This window comes from Silurus aristotelis (assembly GCF_946808225.1).
Source record: "Silurus aristotelis genome assembly, chromosome: 21".
NCBI classification, from domain to species: Eukaryota; Metazoa; Chordata; class Actinopteri; order Siluriformes; family Siluridae; genus Silurus; species Silurus aristotelis.
Genome location: NC_139594.1, coordinates 17,316,927 through 17,334,941, shown reverse-complemented (window position 1 = coordinate 17,334,941; position 18,015 = coordinate 17,316,927). Strand labels below are relative to the sequence as shown.

Here is an 18,015-nt window from a genome sequence, read left to right as displayed (position 1 = left end):
AACAAACAAATTCCCTATGGGATCAATGAAGAATTCTGATTCTGATATGATTTACATGGGTTAGATAGAAAATCTCCTACTTTATACTTCCAACCCTATTGAACAATGAATTGGAACGTTGACTGCACCCCAGGCCTCCTCAACTCCTCTTCTACATCAATACCTGACTGTTCTAACAGCCCTGTCAATAAATGAACACAAAAGTCTTCACAAAATCTAGAGGAACATCTTTCCAGAATATTGGAGGTTATTATAACAACAAATGGGGACTAGAATGCACATTACATTTTTATGCTCAGGGGTCAACAAACTTGTGTCCATATAGTAAATGTGTTTTTTTTTTTTCTCTTTCTCTTTGAAATGCTGCAAAAAAACCTGCTGAAGTTGAATAAGCTTCCTAAAGTTCTTAGGGAGAACGCTATTAAAAAACAATCAAATAGACGCTACATAGTTGTAGAATTTGCTAGAACATCTGGTTCACTAATACACAGGTTTAATGTTTATGAAAACATATTTAATCCCAGGCAGATTCGACGGTGAGCCCTCAGTGTAGTGATAAGGAAGGTTCAAAGAGAAGAGTTGCAGGATAACCTGAAAGCAGCAGGAAGAGCAGTATTTCATAAAGAAATAAGCAAATCATTTTTCAATCATATTCATTTCTAAAGTTAATGTAAAACTGGTAATTACCTTACATTTTTACACATATTGTTGATGTTTAATAATACATCTGTCTTTTTTTATTTTTTTTTTTATTTGAAGAAACATTACATTATTATATTATGTATTATAATATATACAGTGCATCTGGAAATTATTCACATAGATTCACTTTCTCCACGTTTTGTTATGTTACAGCTGTTTTCCAAAATGGATTCAATTCATTATTTTTCTTAAAATTCAACAAACAATTACCCATAATTAATATGGGAAGTTAGTTTGGAACCTTTGCTAATTATTACAAATAAAAAACAAAACAAAAGAATCTCATGTACATAAATATTCACAGCCTTTGCCATGAAACTCAAACTTGAGCTCAGGTGCATCCTGTTTCCACTGATCATCTTCGAGATGTTTCTACAACCTGATTGGAATCCACTTGTGGTAAATTCTGTTGATTGGACATGATATGGAAAGGCACACACCTGCCAGTATGAGGTCCCACCTGTAGAACAGTGCATGTCAGAGCACAAGACCAAGCCATGAAGTCCAAGGAATTGTCTGTAGACTTCAGAAACAGGATTGTATTGAGGCACAGATCTGAGGGAGGTACAGAAAAATATTTGCAGCATCGAAGGTCCCAATGAGTAGGGTGGCCTTCATCATTCATAAATGGGAAAAAGTCTGGAAACACTAGGACTTTTCAGTCCTGTATGGTAGAGTGGCCAGACGGAAGCCACTCCTTAGTAAATGGCACATGACAGCCTGCCTGATGTTTGTCAAATGGCACCTGAACGACTGTCAGACCATGAAAAACAAAGATTGAACTTTTCTGCCTGAATGCTAAGCGTCATGTCTAGTGAAAACCAGGCACCACTCATTACCTGGACAATACCATCCAATACTATCTACAGGGAATGGTGGTGGCAGCATCATGCCTTGGGGATGTTTTTTAGCTGCAAGAACTGGGAGCAGCAATGTACTGAGACATCTTTGATGAAACCCCCCTCCAGAGCGCTCGGGATCTCAGACTGAGGCAACGGTTCATCTTTCAACAAGACACTGACCCTAATGACCCTAACAAGATAACAAAGGAGTGGCTATGGGACGACTCTGTGAATGTCCTTTGAGTGGCCTAGCCAGAGCCCAGACTTAATCCCGATTAAACATCTCTGGAGAGATCTGAAAATGGCTGTGCACTGATGCTCCCCATCCAACCTAATGGAGCATGAGAGGTTCTGCAAAGAAGAATGAGAAAAACTGCCTAAAAATAAGTGTGCCAAGCTTGTAGCATCATACTGAAAAAGAGTCTGTAATTGGTGCCAAAGGAGCTTCAACAAAGTATTAAGCAAAGGCTGCGAATACTTATGTACATGTGATTTTTATTTGTGTCTTCTTTTTTATTTTTATTTATGAATTGAGTTTTGAATAAAATAATGAATTGAATCCATTTTGGAATAAGGCTTTAACAACGAAATGTGGAAAAAGTGAAGCGCTGTAAAGTGTTTCCGGATGTACTGTAGCTTCAGTCTGTAGAAACTGTAATTGAATCTAGTTTTAAACAGTCTCTGAGCTTTATATATATATATATATATATATATACATTATATATTTATTATATTTATACATTATTATGATGATGATTATATAACATTGTTATGGCAATAATTAAAATCTAATCCTTATTCGTGGATATTCCAAAACTGAATGTTAGAAACAGAAATAATGACCTTTGCGTGAGTCCATGCAAAAGGTATGTTTTTTTTTTTTAGCCTGTTTAGGAAAAAGTGTACATTTTTGCAAGCTGAAAAAATTGCCTGAGATGATAATAATAATATACTCTACATCATACAGAAGAAAGAAGAAAAAGATGAAAGATAAAGCACAGCTGTGTGTATACCTCTGTAATAATTTACATTATGATGCAAAGAAAAAGTCAGAAGTAAACATACACATGGGCACACATCGAGGAGTGAATACACGCACACATGGGCACACAGTGAGGAGTGAATACACACATGGGCACACAGTGAGGAGTGAACACACACATGGGCACACAGTGAGGAGTGAATACACGCTTACATGGGCACAGAGTGAGGAGTGAATACCCAACACACACACACACACACACACACACACACACACACTGGGAAGTATACACAAACACACATGCCCACAGTGAGGGGTGAACACACACATGGGCACACAGTGAGGAGTGAACACACAGACACAGTGAAGAGTTTACTCACATACACACACATGGGCACACAGTGAGGAGTGAACAAACACACACACACACACACACACACACACACACACACACACACAGACAGGAGTAAGGAGTGAACACGCACACATGGGCACAGTCAGGAGTAAACACACAAACACACACATGGGCACAGTCAGGAGTAAACACACAAACACACACATGGGCACAGTCAGGAGTGAACACACACACATGGACACAGCTAGGAGTGAACACAAACGGGCACACATTCAGGAGTGAACACACACACATGCACACAGTGAGGGTCGAACACACAAACACTATGGCATTAAGGAGGCACCTTCCCCAGATTGACCTTGTGCTGGACTCCATGTGTTTTGACTAAAGATGTGGGTCAGTGTGGTGTGTCATCCTCAGACGGAGCTCTGTGTCCTTCCCTGCTCTCAGATCAGCACATTATTCACTCTAAATACACCAAAATGTTGGGATTTATGTAATTTCCCATCTAATCTGAATAATTGCATTATTGCAACCACCTAACTAATGAGTTCACACGTCTGATCAGCAGGTCATTTTATTTATCTATAGTGATTATTTTTTAGAAAGCATCAATTACCAGTCCATCCCAGTGCACTCACACACACACACACACACACCTCTGTCTTGCTGATGTTTGACGTGACTGTAGTTATATGTGGAGTTTGATGGATTGACTTGTCAGGTGGAATTTGTGTGTAGAAGAAAATTCGTTGTAATGTGAATATGTTTGTATATCTTTGTGTATCTTTGTGTGTATGTGTGTATTGGGGTGTGTGTCTTCAGTCCTGTGGTTAGTTTTAGAACAAGCCATCCTATTGGTAGCTGAACTGAAAATGTAAAAAATTTCAGTCTGCAGAAAAAAAAGTGAGGGGGGGGGGGGGGGTCTTTCCTTCTGCCTTTATTTTAATTCCTGTCTCTCTCATTGTCAATCTCACTGTCTCTCATCTGTCTCACCACTCTCAGTATCTATCTCACTGTCTCATCTCCCTCTACTTACTCATTGTCAGTATCTTTGTCTGTCATGTTCCTCTTCTCTTCCTCATTGTCTTCTCATCTTTCTTTAAAGTCTCACCGTCTTTCACTGCTTCTCTTTTTTCTTTTCTTTCAATTTTTTATTGCCTTCCATTTTTTTTTCTCTTTTAATTTCTCACTGCCTCTCATCTTTATCTTCTCTTTGACTGTATCTAACTGCCTCTCATTTCTCATATCTTTCAGTGCATTACATCTTTCTCTTCACTCTCACTGTCTTTCACTGGCTGTTATCTTTCTTTTCTCTTTCACTGCTTTCCCTTGCCCTCACTGTTTCTCACTGCCTCTCACCTTTCTCCTCTCTCTCTCTGTCTCACTGCCTCTTATCTTTCTCTTTTCTCTGACTGTCTCATATATTTTTTCCCTCTCACTGCCTCTCATCTTTCTATTTTCTCTCACTGTCTCTCACTGCCTCTCATTTTTCTCTTCTCTCTCACTGTCTGTCTCTATGCCTCTTATTTTTCTATTTTTTCTGACTGTCTCTTGCTGCCTCTAGTATTTTTCTTCTCAGTCTGTCTCAAATTATTTTTTTCTATGTCATTGTTTTACTGTCTCCCTATGTTTTTTTGTCTCGGTCTCTTTAACCACCTCTCGTTTCCCCTTGCTCTTCTTTCTTTTTGTATTTTTTCTTAGAACAGAATGTTAACGTGAAAACCAAAGATTCATTGTTTCTTTTCCAGTGTGGGATTATCTCATTTCTACAGCTGAGCAGCTATGGGGCTAAAGGCCTTGCTTAGGGGCCCAAGAGTGGATGGAATTTTAACTTATGACCTTCGCGCTTAACCGCAAAGTTACTAAATGGTGGTGATTGGTTTTTATATTTACATTTATTTATTTTATTCACAGAGCGTTTCCGGGATGTGGGGTCAAAAATCATAGCTACTTCAGCTCTCTTGTAAAACACTGTTGTCCCATGATACACTGTAACCATGGCCCTTGTGGTTTGAGTTTAGTTTTTGTTTATTTTTTTTTAGACTCACTCATACGACGCTCAGTTAGATCCATGACGTTGATTTTCTGAGTATTTCTTGTTCATTTTGACATTTACCGTAATTTCCGGATTGAATCTGGCAAAGATTTTTATTTTAAACATAAATAAGCCGCACCTGTCTATAAGCCGCAGGTGTCTACACTGAAACTAATGAACTTTACACAGGCTTTAACAGACAGTGTCTGTTACACGGTGTAACTGGTGAAATATGTTGTGGCTCCTTTAAGAGCAAAACGGTATTTTGGGAATAGCCTGCCGCCGCATTTTTTCCGGTATTACTGCATGTGTGCAAGGCCGAGGAATATGTCCTTATTATTTTCTGATGCTCATTTCCAAGTGTCTTTGACTAACCCGTAACACTGTTGCCAAGAAAAATAAAAAAGCACGAGTTTTGGAAACCTGTCTGTGCTTATATGATTTCTGTTGCAACTGGAGTTAGTGAGCTCTCCCTTCACCCAGACTCAACGCGTTACAACGGCTTGTATCTAAACAGTAGCTGACCAAGAAAGTCATTTTTCACTGTCTTCCTCTTTCCTTTCACAACTATTTCTCTCGGGAGTTTTTCTTTTGGCATCGTCGTGCGTTTAAAACAAACGTTTTTTTCTCCTGATGCCGTGCAGCTCAGAACACAGGTGAGGTGCGTTTTTTTAGTTTCCGTTCGGAAATTTCATTGGTCTAATGTAAATAAGCCACTTCGTTGTTTAAGCTGCGGGGTTCAAAACGTGGGAAAAAAGTAGCGGCTTATAGTCCAAAAAATACGGTAATACATTGTAATGGGGATTGAACCCCATGTGTGTTACATCCTCTTTATTTTTCTGTGATCTATAGGTTGGATTGGAAAAGCTCGGTTTCTTTGTCCGTCTGTCTGCTTGTCCTCAGGACACTGGGACACAACACTACAGAAACAGAGACAAGGACAATAAAATACAGCACTACAGGGACAGAAACAATAGACCATAGCACTACAGAGGCAAGGACAGGGACAATGGGACACAACACTACAGAAACAGTGACTGGGACAATGGGACCAAACACTACATAGACAAGAACAGGGACAATGGGCCATAGCACTACATAAACAAGGACAGAACCTAATGGGCCACAGCACTACAAAGACAAGGAGAGGGACAATGAAAAACAGCACTACAGAGGTAGGGACATGGACAATGAGCCACAGCACTACAGGGACATGGACAATGGGCCACAGCACTACAGGGACATGGACTATGGGCCTTAGAGACAGGGACAATGGGCCACAGCACTACAGAGACAGGGACAATGGGACACAGCATTACATAAACAAGGACAGGGACAATGGGCCACGACACTACAGAGACAAGTACAGGGACAACAGAGAAAGGGACAATAGCATACAGCACTACATCGACTGGGACAATGGCACACGGCATGATAGGACCAAGGACAATGGCACACGGCACTACAGAGACTGGGACAGGGACAATGGCATGACAATAAAGTAAAAGTGTAGAGAGGTGCTGTGTGTGTGTGTGTGTGTGTGTGTGTGTGTGTGTGTGTGTGTGTGTGGAGCAGAAAGTCTGGAACTCCTCATGTTGCGTTTATTTACCAATTTCACATTGCAAGTGATTTCTCCAGGAAAGTCCCGCTGCAGCGTTCCCTTCGCCTTTCATTCCTTTCCGGAGCTTTTGAAGTTCACATGCATTTCCGCAATGTTACAGAGGAAAAGCGAAACACGGCCTGCTTGATTTCATCCTCACCACACATCTGTGTCCTCGGGCTGCGAGGAGGGAATTTTGATGGGGTCGAAGGAAGAAGAGATGCATCAGCGCCCGTAATTTCACCCTGACAGAATTGAACGTGACATTTGGTGGACCGTGTGACACAGACGTCCAATCAGGGCTTCCTTCCCCGACCTCATACTAACTGTCAATCAGATGTGTAGGATTGGATTTAGCTCATTTCATCTTCGTGTGATGACAGAGTTAGAAAAAGGTTCATGCTGGGGAATTTCAATAAATCAGGATTGGGTTAGGGGGGCGGGGGTGAAGTGGGGGGGGGGGTAGTTTTTTTCTGTTTTTTTGCTGCTTGTATGTAAATAATTTTTTCAGTGTCCTGGAGCTGTGTGAACTTCTGCTTTCTTTCCATTGAGCAGGCTGAATATTCCAGGCACATACACAACCTTCCAGCTGCTTGACATCTTTTCCATACAATTTGAATACTGCACATCTTTATTATTAGCGGTTTGGCCAAAATTGTTGGTGTGTGTGTGTGTGTGTGTGTGTGTGTGTGTGTGTGTGTGTGTGTGTGTGTGTGTGTGTGTGTGTGTGCGCGTACCCATGCAAAGGGCTTTGTTTCTTTAAAAATCTAATTGGAATCACATCAGAGATTTAGCATATACAACATTGTGATTATATTATAATTGTTTTAAACATTTTACATTTTTCAACAGGTTCTCACATGACATTTCTTTCAAAGATTCCTACTCCTTTTTTTATTTTTTAGTTTGTCCATGGTGAAGCTTTAAGACATTGTTTTCTATAAAAGATCCTGAATGTGTAAGATTCGACCTCTGCCCCAGAAAGAATTGCGTTCTCCATCCAGCTCCTTAATGCAAATCGTAAAAGAAATACAAATAAAAACTAATTTTGCAGACACTGCTGGTCAGTAGGGGGCAGTACAGAGCTGACACTGTAAACCTGTGTGTGTGAGTGGGACATTGCCCTTGTGTATTAGATGATATCTTTGTTTCATTTGGTTGTTTGTGTGTGTTTCTCTCCAGACCTGAAGAGGATCCCGAAGGAAAGCGAGATATCTGTGGAGAAATTCTGCAGATGAAAGCTTTGGAAAGGCTCACATCCACGGTGCGTGTGTGTGTGTGTGTGTGTGTGTGTGTGTGTGTGTGTCCTTATTTCACTGTACTTGTCTAGGTTGTCACTATACACATTGCACTCTGTGTGTGTAGGTGTGTGTGCAGCTCAGCTGATCTCAGGGCTGCTATTTAAACCCAAAGGAGGGCCATCTGTCATGTTATCATGCCCTTTTTGTCCCTGTGGCACATGGATCACTCGTACTTATCTCACACTCAGCAACTGTCATGTAGCCGAGCTCAGAATCGCACTGCACTGACCCTATCTACACACACACACACACACACACACACACAGAAATAATAGTTTTCAAGTGCAGAAATTACTGCCTGTACACTGCCACAAACGTATTTGTAAAACAGTATTTTATTTACGAGTGACGTAATTTTTATCCAATTATAGTTACATTAATGTTAAAAGTCCACAAATCAGTTTACCACATTATAGCAGCTATAAACAATAATTCCCTCACCTGCGTCTCTCCTCATTCTTTGAACGTAATAAGACATATATATATATATATATATTACTTATAATTTTATATTATATATATATATATAATATAAAATTATAAGTAGAAATATATTTTAAAAGTGACCAATAATTTGTGACCAATATTTTATACGTAGATCGATTTCTCTTCGCTAAACCGTTTCTCGAGCGCGTGTCCTAAGACTCACATAGAATACAGATTAACATGGCAGAGGTAGAGCTGCATCTTAAAAGTTAGTAGGGACTTCATCGTAATAGAGGTGAATCGTTTCGCATCGGTAGCTGCTTCATATGTATCTTTAGTGTATTGTATTTTTGGCCATGCATCGAAATGCTAATCTTATGGCCTTAATATACCCAGTGTGAGAGCTTCAAATAAAGATAGTCAAAATATGTGTAAATATTCTCATAGGTCAGATTTACACACATTTCTCCAACACTACATTTCATCAATTCAAAATGTCATCAAATGCCATATCAGACAAGATTTTAATGACCAGATCAGATTTATATCTAACACGGCATACTGCATACTGTAGCATACTGTAAAAAAAAATTTTTTTGAAAAATTATGTTGATCAGACATTGAATACAAAATCTTTCACTAATGCAGCTTGACCACTGCAGCTGTCATAGACACAGGGTGCCATTAGTTTTGCCCCAAACAATCGCCTTATTTAATTTTTTTATGTTCTTGTTTATGAGATTTGAATTCACATTAGTCAGCATCCTGGGCTGTTAATTTACATAAACTCAGGAGCTACTGGAGGCGTTTTTCGGCACCAACTAGATTGTCGTGGACGGTGCGTTTTTTTTTTTTCTGTATAAGTGCTTCATGATTTACAATATAATTAGCTCATATTGGTGTTGATAAATGATACCCAATGCTATTACCATTATGCGTGCGCTAGTCTCCTTGTGAAATGAGACTAATGAATTAAGCGTAAAAATGCTGCTTAGTGCGATTTTTCCGTGACGCACGTCTGTATTGATTTCCGTACAGATTAATAACGCGGGTCATTTTGGTAAATTACATGATAAATGATGTTCGGATCAGGCCTGACTGTTTCGCTCCTGGTGGTGACATGAACATCTGTCAGTGATGGGACAGTGTGTGTGTGTGTGTGTGTGTGTGTGTGTGTGTGTGTGTGTTCACCTAAATCCCTGTTTAAATCTGGATTTTTTTTTATTTACACACAATTTATACAGTGCGTGTGTGCTCTACCACTGCGAACCACACACACACACACACACACACACACTGTATAAATTGTGTGTAAATAAAAAAAAATCCAGATTTAAACAGGGATTTAGGTGGAAGAATGTGGGGATGCTGTAATCAGGTCCATCCTTCACACCAGACATTAAGGCTGTAATAATAAAAGCTAATAATGCTGTATCTAAAAATAGTTAAGAAATGATAGAAAAATGCATAAAATGAATGCTGAGGAGTCGAATGTCTCAGGATTGCACACTTCTGGTGTGAATTTCATTCCATAGAAACACATAAGTCCCTTCGGGTTTAGATCAGGACCCAGTCTGAGGGAATGTTCAGTGTGTGCATGTTGTGTGAATGGTGTGTGCATGTTGTGTTTATGGTTTGTATAACTTGTGTTTCTGCCGTGTGTATGCTGTGTGCACTCTGTGTATACCTTGTGTGTATGGTGTGTGTATTGTCTGTGGATGCTGTGTGTACGGTGTATGTACGGTTTATAGTGTTTATTTCTTTAGGTTAAATACGGCATCCTGCAATTCCTCCTCAATCCCTAACCTTCCTAAGTCTTTTTTTTTTATTTATCCCTTTTAACCTATTTCCTGTTCTTCACAGGTACAAAATGAGCTAGCTGCTGCTCTGGCACGGAAAGCCCGGAAATCAAGTAAGATTAACGAGCTTTCTGATGGGAAGCGAATAAACGAGTGTCTTATTTACTCTTGTGTTTACTAAACACTGTTGGACTAATAGATTGCATGCTGATTGATTGCAGTGTCTGAGGATGACAGTTCCGAAGCAAGTTCCCCACAAGAACCACAGAAGCCGATTGAAGACAATGCGAAGGTATGGTACATCTGGAGTTTTACCTCAACCTGTCTTCTGAATGTGTTGATTATTTCAAATTAAGTCATGTTGATTTTATTGTCAATTTATTCTGTTTGAGAAACTCAGACCTAAAAATACAACCATTTTAATATATTTCTGTCCATGAATATGTATAAAATTATTCCCAATAAGCTATGAAATTAAGAGAATAGACTTTCACTCCAATGGGCTGCTTCCGGGATTGTCTATTTATCTTAGAGTTTTTATCCAATCAGATTTAATCGTTATATGACATGTTGCCGGGGTCAAATGAGGCTGCCGTGAGGCCTTCAGAATCAAAACTGTGGGGGCCTGTAGTGTAAAGCATAGAGTATATGGCTTTAGTATATTGCTTTAACCCATTAGATTTCGAGTTGGTGATATCAGGGCCATCTAGCAGGGGTACAGTAACCTTAGCATTTTTACATATTTTAATTGGAGGGTCAGAGTGTGCACTAGTCAGAGCTCACAAACTGCATCTGTAACAAACTGCACAAGCTCAAATGTATGTTTGTGTGGACTTAATAGCTATTTTTCGTTCCACAATGGCTGACAGAGGAGAAGAAATCGATTTAGTTGCAGACACACTTACAAGGCCATTCACAAGACTTTTCAAGAAAAGCTAGACATCGTGAGGAATGGTCAGCCAAAGCAGTTCAAAAGCAGTTTTTAAACTTTTTCATGGACCATTTATACTTTTGCGTTTTCTTTCGTGTAAACATCAGTATTAGTATTTCCTACTGATAGCTGGTTTGGATCGTCCTTGCCGATACCTGATGAATAAATTTATAGTTTTTAAAATAGATACCAGATTAAGAACACTGCATGTAAAATAGTGCTGAACTTTATATTATATTATATTAATGAATATTGAGGAAAATAAGACACGCAATCAAACTGAAACAGTTGCATCCAAAATAAAAAATAAGAAACTAAATAAAAAGCACGTGGCATCAGCAATTCGCCTCTAGATGCTGCTCCCGTACTGTATTATGCAACCCGGAAAAACTATCATTATGGATTTTTGCCTATGGATTTTTATCTATCGATGCTAATTAATCAGCAAAACAGATTAATTGGTCAATCTCTAGTCCTAAATGCCCCATGCTGTTCCAGAAGTGCAAAAAACTACTAAGTAAATCAGGAAGTTATGGGAAAAGATTTAGGAGCAGAATTATAAGTTTTTTTTTCTCATCTATTATGTCGTCCTAAAACTCTAATTATACATACGGATGGCTGAAATACCTGTAACCACTCAAAGTGCTCTTAGACTCATTTATTTCGAACCTACAGTTTAAAGAGTTTTCTGTGTGTATCCAAGTACACTGTGGTGAGAACAGCCTTCCATTAGCCCGCTGTAGGAAACTTTTTTTTTGCTGTTTCCTGAACAAAGAACAAAAATTCGCTAGCGATTTGGCTTTGAGAAAGAGTGACTCAGCAGCTCAGTAAAGAATAAAGATCACGGGGGTTCGAGTCTGAAAAGGAACACGTCGCTTTCTTTCTGAAATGTGTGCGTTTCCTCTGGCTTGGCGGAATAATGTGAACTGTGTGTATGGATGAGGTCGGGTTTGTGTTCCTAAGTGCATTTAGGTGTCTGTAGTTTTCTGGGTGAAAAAAAGAGATAAGGGGAGAGAAAAAAACAGGTGAGAGACAGACAGGGGAGAGATGAGACAAGAGTGAGAGGGAAGTGCAGAGAACAGGAAACAGGACAGAGTGGGTGGGCGAGTGAGCTTGGCAGAGCTTCAGACATGAGAAACATTTTACTGTGTCCCAGTAATACAGCAGTTCAGCATGATTTGATTAGAAGAAAAGAAACTTGCATAATAGAGCAACACAGTGCAACACCATAACACATCTGAGATCAGACATCCTCACTACAATTACACACTACACACTGTACAGACCGGAGATCAAACATCCTCACTACAATCACACACTAAACACTGTACAGAAGCAAGATCTGACATCCTTAATACAGTCCCATATTCTACACATATGTCACAGACCCACAGGACAGATCTCTGATTAGACATGCTCCTTCAAATGTAGAGGTTCCTAGGCCTCAGATCAGACAACCGATCACTCAACACAGACGTGCAATGCACCAACAAAAATTTGCGATCCCACATCATCTATACAATTATCTGTATGCACACTGCACAGGATTTAGATCAGACAGAAAAAAGCAGAAGAGACTACCCCAGCAAAACAGATCTGGAATCAGACATGTCCACTACCACACAGAGTGTTGAATGATGTACATTACATACACAGCACAGTTCTGAGATCAGACATGTTTACTATTAGCACTACACTGAAATGACAATGCCTGAGATTACACAAACTCTACAAGTCTGAGATCAGACACAATAAAGTACCACATGCCTGTAATTAGAAGATACCCAATAAACCAACATCAACACTATAATACCATATTGGTTTAACTTGAGATTAGACAGACTACAGTGTCTGTGAATAGTGTGGAAACACAATGAGATGTTCCTTTTGTTTCTATGCACCAAACTAGATCAAAGTATCCTGAACCAACATAGCTATTATTCCATACTTCACCATTACACCATGCAATTCCATCAGGACTGCGGCTCACCAGAACCGACTTCACCATACAACAATACTATGAGCCAAAGCGTACGTCCAAGCTCTGTAAGCGATATTTAGAGAGCAAACAGACTTCTTGAGTGTTATCCAATCATGGAATGACCTTCCCAGTTACCGCACCCAAATCCTATTGAACTGCTCTGGGATGAACTGGATCACAAGAAAGAAATCTCCAACTAGTGAAGAACTTCTTTGGCAAGTTTTACAAGAGGTACCACAAGTACCAATGTAATCCAAAGCATGTCAGCAGAATGTTCAAAGAAAGAGTGTGTAAAGCTGTAATTAATGCTAAGAGAGGAATTTTTTAATAAAAATAAAGTCTAACAAACGTACAAGTATATATTTGTTTGGTCAAAGTAAATATTTATACTGTAAAGTTACCTGGTTTTGTTACTTATACAGACCTATACAGATCTGAGATCAGACTCTATCAAATATCTAAGAGCTGTAAAAACCAAGCATTTCTCCTCTTCATTCACATCCATGTATGGCCAGTTCCAAAATAAATAATGTGTGCCAGAATTACTCGGAAAACACTGATGGCTGTATTTAGCCTCAGTTTGGGTTATTGTCATGGTTGTTGTTGTTGTAACAGGAAGTGCTGCAGGCGTAAGTCCTTTTGATGGCACTTATCAGATATGTCTATTTATTGAGGAATCTCCAGCCAGAAAGTGCTGATGAGAGAGTTTACATGGGCATTTGTGTGGGTGAGAAAGGGACAGGATCCGAGGCGGTTATTTATAGCTAGCGATGCAGATCCCAGGAAGAAAAAAAAAGATACACACTCCTTTGGGAGGCTCAGCATACAAAGAAAACTACATAATAAGACTCTTCGGGTTGAAAAATGCTTTTTGCTGGAAGCTACACTTAAACTAACCGAATAGAGAGACTGCTTTTAAAATTGCTTTTAGGAGAGCAAACAACAGATCTAAATGTTGTACAGCCATTTATTCTGGTGAGATTTCGAGTAGAACCAATAACTATTTGCAAAAAGCCAGGAATGAAAATGAGAGAAGGAAGAATATAGTATTGGTGGATGTTCAGCAAAATAAATACATAACTTGCTGAAAAAAGGGGGACACGAGCAGCAGAAGACACAATCTAAAAAAACAGGAAGTCGTCTGTCCTGAAGACTCTACTGGGGAGGAAAATATACTAATTGACTTGATTACATTGGGAATTCCTTTTAAGAACATTCTCCTTACAGAAGGCGTGATTTGGAAGTCGGTTATATATTATACAATTGTACATTTGGTGTTGAGGATGGGTTCCCTTTTGAGTCTGGTTTCTCTCAAGGTTTCTTCCTTATGCCATTTTAGGTATTTTTTGTGCGACTGTCAGCACTGGCGCACTCATTAGGGATAAATTTAAAGTATTAAACTTCTATATTCTACAAGTTAATAACCACTTTATCACAGTAAAGTAGTATACCCATATATACACACACTATATATATATATATATATATATATATATATATATATATATATATATATATATATATATATATATATATATATACACACACATTAAGGAAAATAAGTATTTTAACACCCTGCTATTTTTATTCTCCCACTTAGAAATCATGGAGGGTCTGAAATTGTCATCGTAGGTGCATGTCCACTGTGAGAGACATGATCTAATAAAAAATAAAAATCCATAAATCACAATATATGATTTTTAAACTATTTATTTGTATGATACAGCTGCAAATAAGTATTTGAACACCTGTCTATCAGCTAGAATTCTGACCCTCAAAGACCTGTTAGTCTGCCTTTAAAATGTCCACCTCCACTACATTTATTATCCCAAATTAGATGCACATGTTTGAGGTCATTAGCTGCATAAAGACACCTGTCCACCCCATACAATCAGTAAGAATCCAACTACTAACATGGCCAAGACCAAAGAGCTGTCCAAAGACACTAAAGACAAAATTGTACACCTCCACAAGGCTGGAAAGGGCTACGGGGAAATTGCCAAGCAGCTTGGTGAAAAAAGGTCCACTGTTGGAGCAATCATTAGAAAATGGAAGAAGCTAAACATGACTGTCAGTCTCCCTCGGACTGGGGCTCCATGCAAGATCTGGGACCACCGTTTCCAAGGTTACTGTTGGTAATACATTAAGACGTCATGGTTTGAAATCATACATGGCACGGAAGGTTCCCCTGCTTAAACCAGCACATGTCCAGGCACATCTTAAGTTTGCCAATGACCATTTGGATGATCCAGAGGAGTCATGGGAGAAAGTCATGTGGTCAGATGAGACCAAAATAAAACTTTTGGGTCATTATTCCACTAAACGTGTTTGGAGGAAGAAGAATGATGAGTACCATCCCAAGAACACCATCCCTACTGTGAAGCATGGGGGTGGTAGCATCATGCTTTGGGGGTGTTTTTCTGCACATGGGACAGGGCGACTGCACTGTATTAAGGAGAGGATGACCGGGGTCATGTATTGCGAGATTTTGGGGAACAACCTCCTTCTCTCAGTTAGAGCATTAAAGATGGGTCGAGGCTGGGTCTTCCAACATGACAATGACCCGAAGCACACAGCCAGGATAACCAAGGAGTGGCTCTGTAAGAAGCATATCAAGGTTCTGGCGTGGCCTAGCCAGTCTCCAGACCTAAACTCAATAGACAATCTTTGGAGGGAGCTCAAACTCCATGTTTCTCAGCGACAGGCCAGAAACCTGACTGATCTAGAGAAGATCTGTGTGGAGGAGTGGGCCAAAATCCCTCCTGCAGTGTGTGCAAACCTGGTGAAAAACTACAGGAAACGTTTGACCTCTGTAATTGCAAACAAAGGCTCCTGTACCAAATATTAACATTGACTTTCTCAGGTGTTCAAATACTTATTTGCAGCTGTATCATACAAATAAATAGTTAAAAAATCATATATTGTGATTTCTGGATTTTTTTTTTTAGATTATGTCTCTCACAGTGGACATGCACCTACGATGACAATTTCAGACCCCTCCATGATTTCTAAGTGGGAGAACTTGCAAAATAGCAGGGTGTTCAAATACTTATTTTCCTCACTGTGTGTATATATATATATATATAGGTTGGCCAACCTTGCATACCCACACGAACCCTTATGGCACAATACAATTCAAGTGACATTTATGGTCACTACATTACTCTAATAACTTGCACTGAATAGAGTCAGCCAGGGTTGTATAGTCCGGACAGTAGCTGCTGGTAGCCGTAAGCTGACTTCCAAATGAACATCAGTTTCGGTATTTGGATTTAATAATCTTCATTTGGGAAAAGGCTGACTCACTCAAATAAGTGAAGTCACTTAGGCTACGTCTACACTAATCTGGATAAATCAGCATTTAAATTAATGAACAAACCAGCATTTTCCTCTGAAAACGCTCCCCATCCACACTACTGTTTTCAATCTTTTTGCAAAAGTTGCTCATTCACACTGAAACGTCTGAAACCATTTATACCCTGGTGTTTCTTTACATCTTTGAAATTTACGTCTTTGAAATGTCGCAGCAATGAAAAAAAATTCGTCATCGTTTTGGAAAGCCTTTCGAAACTTTTTTACATTTTGCCCTGCGACGCAAAAACATTTGAACTTTTGACCAATTTGATCTGCTTTGGAGAGCATTTTCAAAGAGCTACGCTTTCATTGACTGAAAACCACGTCTCTGTGCGGACTGAAGGCCAAAAGGGAGGGGAAAATATGCATTTATAAAGCAAAACGTGTTAGTGGGGACATGGCCTTAGCTCTCTTTTTTAAATGACACACAAATCTACCCATAGTTCCTTTGCAATCTTCGGGCCATCGTGATCGATGTATTGGGCACCCCTGATCTAAACTGTATATTTTGTGTAATTATTTGTACTGTTACTGAATAATTGCAGTTGTACTAATTGTGTTGGCAATGTGTGTTGCACTGTCTGTGTTTAAGTGCAAGAGAGGAAAAAAGTGTGTTTGTGTATGTTTGCATTGTGTGGGTGTAAATATCTGCGTTGGAGGTTATTAGCTTCTGCAATTTTGGAACCCTGTGTCTTATTAAACTGAATGATGGCAAACAGAGCTCTTAGGTGTGTGTGTGTGTGTGTGTGTGTGTGTGTGTGTGTGTGTGTGTGTGTGTGTGTGTGTGTGTGTGTGTGTGTGTGTGTGTGTGTGTGTGTGTGTGTGTGTGTGTGTGTGTGTGTGTGTGTGTGTGTGTGTGTGTGTGTGTGAAGCCAGTATGTGCTACATCTGATTAGAACTCCTCTTGGTTCCCTTCCACCCACAGACTGGATGATTATTACCATGTAGGTAATTACAGCCTAGGTAATAGCATCTCTCTCTCTCTCTGTCTCTCGTTCTTTGTTTTACGCAAAAGTGGTCAGATACATTTGTAAATGTCCATCTGAAACCAGCTTTAACGTAATCTCCCTCTGGCAGTGACTTGTTTCTGTCCTCATTCTTCTCATATTAATATTCAGTATTTCAGTAGCACCAGGAGACTCCGTCAAAGCCACTAGTCTTCCCCTGACTTCTATTATTAAGTGAAAAAGAAATGATCATTTGTTGGCTCTTGGTTAAATGAGCGAGAGGTTGAATTGGTGAGTGTATGAATAAGTGAATGGTTGATTGAGCGAGTGTTTGAGTGAGTGTTTGATTGAAACAATGTTTAAATAAGTGAGTGTTTGAATGAATAACTGGTTAAATTGGTGAATGGTTAAATAAGTGAATGGTTGGATAAGCGAGTGGTTGAATTGTTGAATGTTTTAATGAGTGATTGGTTGGTTCCATATTGCTTTTAATCCAGCATTATTACTGATCCTGGTACTATGAATGAAAATGTTTTAACTATATTTATATAATATAAAATAAATCGTAATTATTAATAAATAATAATTAAATATAAATACAAAATAAAGAAATCATTCAACTATATTCATAATAATTGATATTTATATTTATTTGCTAAAGCAATGGATGCATCAAACACTTTCACAGTTTATAGGTAAATTTGTCATTTCTGCAATGAAAATATTCTTTAATCAAAATATAACAGAACAAGTGTAA

General features: G+C 39.1%; 1 protein-coding gene across 2 annotated transcripts in view; it reads left to right on the top strand.

The window, feature by feature from the left end:
• Positions 1 to 18,015, top strand: part of rapgef5a (Rap guanine nucleotide exchange factor (GEF) 5a) — a 93,219-nt gene that overhangs the window by 31,480 nt on the left and 43,724 nt on the right. For both annotated transcript variants that reach the window (XM_083523582.1, XM_083523583.1), the window contains exons 6-8: positions 7,702 to 7,783; positions 10,110 to 10,158; positions 10,267 to 10,337. In XM_083523582.1, the coding sequence (XP_083379708.1) occupies positions 7,702 to 7,783; positions 10,110 to 10,158; positions 10,267 to 10,337 (202 nt within the window). The remainder of the gene's footprint in view (positions 1 to 7,701; positions 7,784 to 10,109; positions 10,159 to 10,266; positions 10,338 to 18,015) is intronic.